The 6,189-nt window shown below is 36.3% G+C and overlaps 1 protein-coding gene across 1 annotated transcript; it reads right to left on the reverse strand.

Moving 5' to 3' along the window:
- Positions 1-451: 451 nt before the first annotated feature.
- LOC107870332 (CDP-diacylglycerol--glycerol-3-phosphate 3-phosphatidyltransferase 2) lies at positions 452-5,888 on the reverse strand. The gene is made up of 7 exons (XM_016716819.2): positions 5,429-5,888; positions 3,265-3,362; positions 3,121-3,171; positions 2,853-2,966; positions 1,247-1,303; positions 1,074-1,159; positions 452-965 (listed from the first exon to the last, which is right to left on the reverse strand). Exons 1-7 carry the CDS (start codon positions 5,772-5,774, stop codon positions 845-847), a joined length of 873 nt encoding a protein of 290 aa, XP_016572305.1. The 5' UTR covers positions 5,775-5,888; the 3' UTR covers positions 452-844.
- Positions 5,889-6,189: the final 301 nt, after the last annotated feature.

Here is a 6,189-nt window from a genome sequence, read left to right on the forward strand (position 1 = left end):
CCACCGCAGGAGTCATTGGTTCAAATAGGTAAAACCTGTCAGATTGATTTTACTTGGTAATGGGAGAGAAGGCAATCGACAGATAATTGGTAAGTAAAGCTATGGACCGAGTTCTCACTCTAAACCAGTACCAGTACCGAATATCTATAAAAAAGATTTTATGCTTATTTCTTTCGCTTGTTTGAGACAAGTCGTAAATCTAGAATCGGAGAGTCCAAGCAACATAGACAGCAACAGATGCCCAACTCAGCCGGATAATTCTTCACGTATGTTTCATCTTTGATAAAACAGATAATGACCTTAAACAGAGAAATGTATCAAACCTCAAAAGACACACCACATGTTATCTAAACAAACACCTTTGTGGATAATCTACTATTGCATGATATACGGTTACTTTAATGTGTAACATGCTTTATGCCATCAGCAATATCGATCCAAAGGCACGATATATCAATCCGGTTCAACCGGAATAATATTTGACTATAAATTTCTCCTGCCAGAATAGGTTACAATACATATAGCAAATTCCACGAATTTGATGATATAATTCCTATTGAGCTTTCCAATTTCGACAAAGAATATGGTTAAAGAATGAAGTGAAAAACCAAACATTGAACACAGCCAACATTTTCGTTTCTCTTTATGTCACAACCAAAATGTTGCACCAGATAAATATGGAGTGAGGGATGTCGGAATTGAGTTAGCAACTTCATTCGTACTCGGGATGTGACTGCAAATACCTTCAAAAGGCAGTTTCCTTTTGCAGAATATGGATCAGCTTGTGTATCTCCTCCACAGCTAGTAGTAGCATGAGCCAAAATGTAATAATTGGACATGATTTCTACATCAACAATACTTTTGATATCTTTCTCATGTACACGACGAGAGACCATACAGCTAACCATGCTGAAACATATAGCAAGATCACACCAGAAGAGACAAAAGTTCCAGAACCTGATAAACTGCGGAGAAGATAGTTATACACAGGTCAAAGAAACAATCACATGAATCCTCAATCGACATTCCGTTTTCCTTCAAATATTTGTGGGAGTTTAGAACAGAAACGTTACCTGCTATCTCTGGTAAGGAGAAGAATGGTTAATGCAGTCATCTGAGTGGCTGTTTTCCACTTCCCCAAGTTATTCACAGCAACAGCCTGGAAAATTCATCACTTAATACTGCGATATATAAATCATGGAGTTAATTACTCTAAAGAGTAGAGAATAATAAGTTGATTGTGAACCTCTGAAAGTTTACCACCCTGAGAAGCCGCCCATTCTCTAACAGCGGACATAGTTATCTACAAAAAGATTTGCAAAATGAATCAAAAACCAGTGAGGAACAAGGAAGAGCCTCATATGATATATATTTGAGAAAGGTAATAAAAGAGCATCACATGATATATATCATATGGAAAAAACATATATTAGTTGCTCGGACTCTTCAAAAATGTTGCCGCACCCGTGTCGGATCCTTCAAAAATACACTATTTTTTGAGGATCCAATGTGCACCCATAGACATTTTTGAAGAGTCCGAGCAACTTATATTACACCTTGAGCAAAAGCGACCCCCAGGCTAAATATGGATTAAGATATCTAAAAGAGTATAAGAAAGGCCGCATGCTATGCAAAACTTAATAATCTAAAGTCAAGTTTGATAATATTTTGGTGAATACAACTCTAGTTAACTATTAATAAGTTCATCAAGAGTACCCCACAGTTTGAATCCGTGTTCTTAAGAGCTCTCGAAGGCCTCTTTCTTTTCAAGCTAAGTCAATAGGTGCTTGTGTGTTTCAGAAAGCTTATAACTCATGGCATTACTTGAGATATCCATACTTGAAAGTTTAAAACAACAACAAAAATCCAGTGTTGTCCCGTAGGCGGGGACATATTTGATAGTTTACTTTACACAAATGAAGAGGAACAGTTCTAACTAATTTCATTTCGGAAGAAGGATATGATAGCTCAGTGAACTCTTTTAAAGAAAAAACTGAATTGTGATCCCAAACTATGTGGGAAACTATCGCAAAGATATTATGTTTTGAACAACTAAGTTTTATTTGGCAAATCTACATGTGAGAATAAGATGTTACTTCACTAAATTCCAAAAGCTATTAACTGCTTAACACAATTTACCTCATGATAAACGTCATTTTCCTTTCCCTTATTAACATGGATTTTGTATTTTCTTACTACTATGCTACAAGCGCAAATTGCTATCAAAATTTAACTCGTATAATGGATCCAATTAGTGTATGCCCTGAACTTTTTATCTAAGCTGCCTCTTGTTCTTCCAGGCCCCTGCGACTCTACCCCATCCCCCCCACCCCCACTCCACCCCCACCCACCCACTCACCAGAAAAAAATAAGTAAGCAAAACTGTAATGTGCAGCAACCAATGAGCTAATGACCATCAAGGGACGTGCTTCCATGCAGCATAATTGGATACAGAATTACAGATAGGGTGTATAGAATGCTAAAAGGATCAAACGTCTTCAGATCAATGCTTACAGTTCTCATGACCCATCTAACATCTTCTATTTCCCTAAAGGCCAGTGTACCTTAAAAATTAACATAGTGAGACCTTCTGGAGGATTTAAAAACTCTTTCATAAACTCATTATCCAAAAATGTTTCTCTGGTATATTGCAACAATAAAAACCATGTCGAAAATGAAAAAGGCAAGTCCATTATGCTGTTAACACTCCTACAAGAGAGAATTACGCTAATGTAGTCATGTAAGTTCAAGATCTCCTGACTATTAATATCAAAAATGTTTTTTTCCTGAAGAAAAAAAATACCAGGTGAAAGGAAATGCAATAATGAACGGAAGCACAGATAATCACTCACCTCCCTGCCAATTATAGCAATTGAAGGTACAGTTAGTAGCCACGGTAATTGTCCAAACACACTAGCCGCCAAAGGTCTGGTGCACAACAAGATCAAGGTTGCAGCAACCATTAGCTGTTGAAGTCAAGAAGATTTGTATCAAAACGTCTGCTCCTTCCTTACAAGCAATTTGTGTCTCAAACATTATGGATAATGGAAGCAACTTAGCTAGCAACCTGGCCAAAATTCCAGGCAATATCCATATAAACTAAGAACAAAGTGAAAATACCTTATCAGCCACTGGATCTAAAAATGCACCAAAGGCAGTTCCTAAATTCATCTGGACGTGTCAAACCATCCAACTTTGTAAGTTGAGGTATAAGGAATTATAAATCAAGAAGAGATGATTCTATTAAACAACAGAAGCATGTACCTTGCGAGCAAGGTATCCATCAAGCCAATCAGTTATTGCTGCGGCAATAAATATACCTGTTGTAGCGTTTGGTCCCCACCAGCTATCAACATAGAATGCTATATTGAAAAGGCTACAAAATCAGTTTTATTTTGCATAGTATCATCTGAAAACAAATTATGGTGTCAGACCAAAAAAAAACAAAGAATGTTTTGAAATTCTAATGAACTTATGGTCTCATCCTGATCTTGTCTTTATGGATGTGTAAAGAGTAATAAGTGAAACTAAAATCCAAGAATTTCTGTGATTATGAAATAAAAGAGATTAGGAAACTCATACTCCACTCACATAAAAGCTTAACATAAAAGCCATAACAAGACAACTATGTTGAATGGTTAGATGTCTGAAACTCTTACTCTCTTCAAATATTCAGAGGTTCTATACAACTTTTAGATCAGGATACAGAACAATTTCCTCAGAATGTATCATCTGTCTCTTGTCTCTAATCAGTATGCACCATGTTCCTCAAGTTAGCAGTTCAATAAGCAGAAGGAAAATCAAAAAGACGTCTTCTTCACTAATCCCAGCTCCCTAACCATTGTTTCATTGCAGAATGATATAAGGACTAGTTTTTTCTTAGTGAACGGAATTTTGGCAAGAAATCAGTGGCTTTCTCCTCTTCTATTCATTACACCGATCATCTCACACCAAATTGAGTAACTTTTTCTTTGGATAAGTCAAATGGAGTAACTTTTTATTATATAACCATAGCGTTTGGCCTAGCTTGCGCAATTCCACGAGATACCCCACACCTCGCACCAGCAGCAGGTATCAGGTAGTGACTTTGTCCACCAAGGCTAGGACAAATAGAAAGAAATCAATTAGTCTTTTTACCTATGCGGGGATTTGAACCTGAAACCTCATGGTTCTAATCCACCTCATTGACCACTAGGCCACACCCCTGGGTGCTCAAATGGAGTAACTTTAATACAAGACGAATGCATGTTTCCTTGAAGAGTCAGTCTTAATGCTTCTACTAATCAACTTAAGAACATTAAAACTCACTAAAAGTGAGAAAATCTACTTCAATTGAACAACAATTTCAGATATCACAACTACATTTACCAAATTGCACAGTCTCAATAAGCTAGGGTTAAACAAAACAATTGTTTTGAGTGAAAAGTTAAAATAGCACACCTAAACCTTCCCAATCCTATGAGATTTATACCTAAACTATAATGCGTGTAAGTTTTCCACCTAAACTATCAAGTAACTATTTATCAAAACACATATCAAATATCAATTCTTCACTTTTTCTACCTAAAATATCACCATTATAGTTTTCTACCTAAAATATCATCACCTATTTACAAAACACACCTCAACGATCCTACCTGAAATATCACCGTCATAGTTTCCTACATGAACTTCATCAATCATTTATCAACACACACCTCAGCTATCAATTATTCACTTTTCCTACCAGAAATATCACAATAGCATGTTTCTAAATAAACTATCATTAACTATTTATCAAAAAACACACCAACTATTAATTGCTCATAATATCACCATCCTAGCTTTTTAAAGCTGAATTATCACCAATTATTTATTAAAACACAGATCAAATATCAATTCTTCACTTTTCCTACCTAAAATATCACCATTATAGTTTTCTACCTAAACTATCATCACCTATTTACCAAAACACACCTCAATGATCCTACCTGAAACATCACCATCATAGTTTCCTACCTGAACTTCATCATTTCTTTATCAAAGCACACCTCAACTAGTATCAATTATTCACTTTTCCTACCAGAAATATCACAATCGTAGTTTTCTACATAATCCATCCCTAACTATTTATCAAAAACACACTTCAACTATTAATTGCTCGCAATATCACCATCCTAATTTTTTTAGCTCAATTATCACCAACTATTTATCAAAAAACATGTAAACGATCAATTTTTCAGATAGAAAAAGTGAATAATTGATAGCTGAGGTGTTCTTTGATAAATAGGTAAGAAAACTCACACTCAGTTTTGGTATTAAAATAGGAAATCCAATATAGTTTAGGTGTACTTTTTACCATTAACTCGCACATTTAATAGTTTCAGTACGAAAATCACACATTTAAGTGTGTGTTTTGATCATTTTAACTCTATTTTTTCGAACTTACTGCTAACGAGAATGGGAATAGCAGATACACGTCCGATTGTCAAAATTGTAGGCAATGTAAGCAGCTTAGCAGACTTCGATAACGGCCTCAATGGCGGCGGCGGCGGCGTCTTCTCCCGATGATGATCCTCCTTACAATTACCATGTGTATATCCCATACCACTGCTACAAATATTCCTCACTGAAACCTTCAGGGATGCCGGCGCCGGAGTTGAGATCCTTCTCCTCCGGCGGCGGGAATGGTAGATGTGTGACGGCGACGACACCGGAAATCTGATTACTGCGGTGGCGGCTGCGGTGGTTGTGACGGTGACGGGGTAGAAGGTGCGGTAGAAAGTGGAGGGCATGTGGCCATAAATAGAGGCCACAGCGAGCTAGTTGGTGAACGGAGGCTTATTTTAGATGCACCTTTTACTGTAATACCTTACTTTTTCGAGACACGGTCAGCAACAGTATTTAAATGCACATTTTTTTTTTTATAATACTAATTTTATTTTTATGACGTAACTAAACACTTATGAGTTTAAGTCGTGGAAATAGTTTCTTGTAGAAACATAGGATATGATACAAGTTAAATTGGTTTCACTCTTTTGGCATCTATATTTCGAAGATCAAATTTTAAGATCCACAATTTGATCATTCTAGAGAAGCAAGTACGTGATTGGAGGATTGCTTAAAGCAATGATATTTTTTTAGAAAATAATGAGTAATTTTGTATTTGGATAATAGTGTGGGCATCGAGAGAGCATATGAGTCAATTAG

This window comes from Capsicum annuum, chromosome 5 (genome assembly GCF_002878395.1).
Source record: "Capsicum annuum cultivar UCD-10X-F1 chromosome 5, UCD10Xv1.1, whole genome shotgun sequence".
Classification (NCBI taxonomy): domain Eukaryota; kingdom Viridiplantae; phylum Streptophyta; class Magnoliopsida; order Solanales; family Solanaceae; genus Capsicum; species Capsicum annuum.

Coding starts and splice junctions, on each gene's coding strand:
- LOC107870332 (XM_016716819.2), bottom strand. CDS start 5,774: ATGCCCTCCACTTTCTACCGCACCTTCTACCCCGTCACCGTCACAACC. Junction 2,967..3,120: donor TAGATCCAGTGGCTGATAAG/GTATTTTCACTT, acceptor TGACTTCAACAG/CTAATGGTTGCTGCAACCTT. Junction 1,160..1,246: donor AGGGTGGTAAACTTTCAGAG/GTTCACAATCAA, acceptor TGAATTTTCCAG/GCTGTTGCTGTGAATAACTT.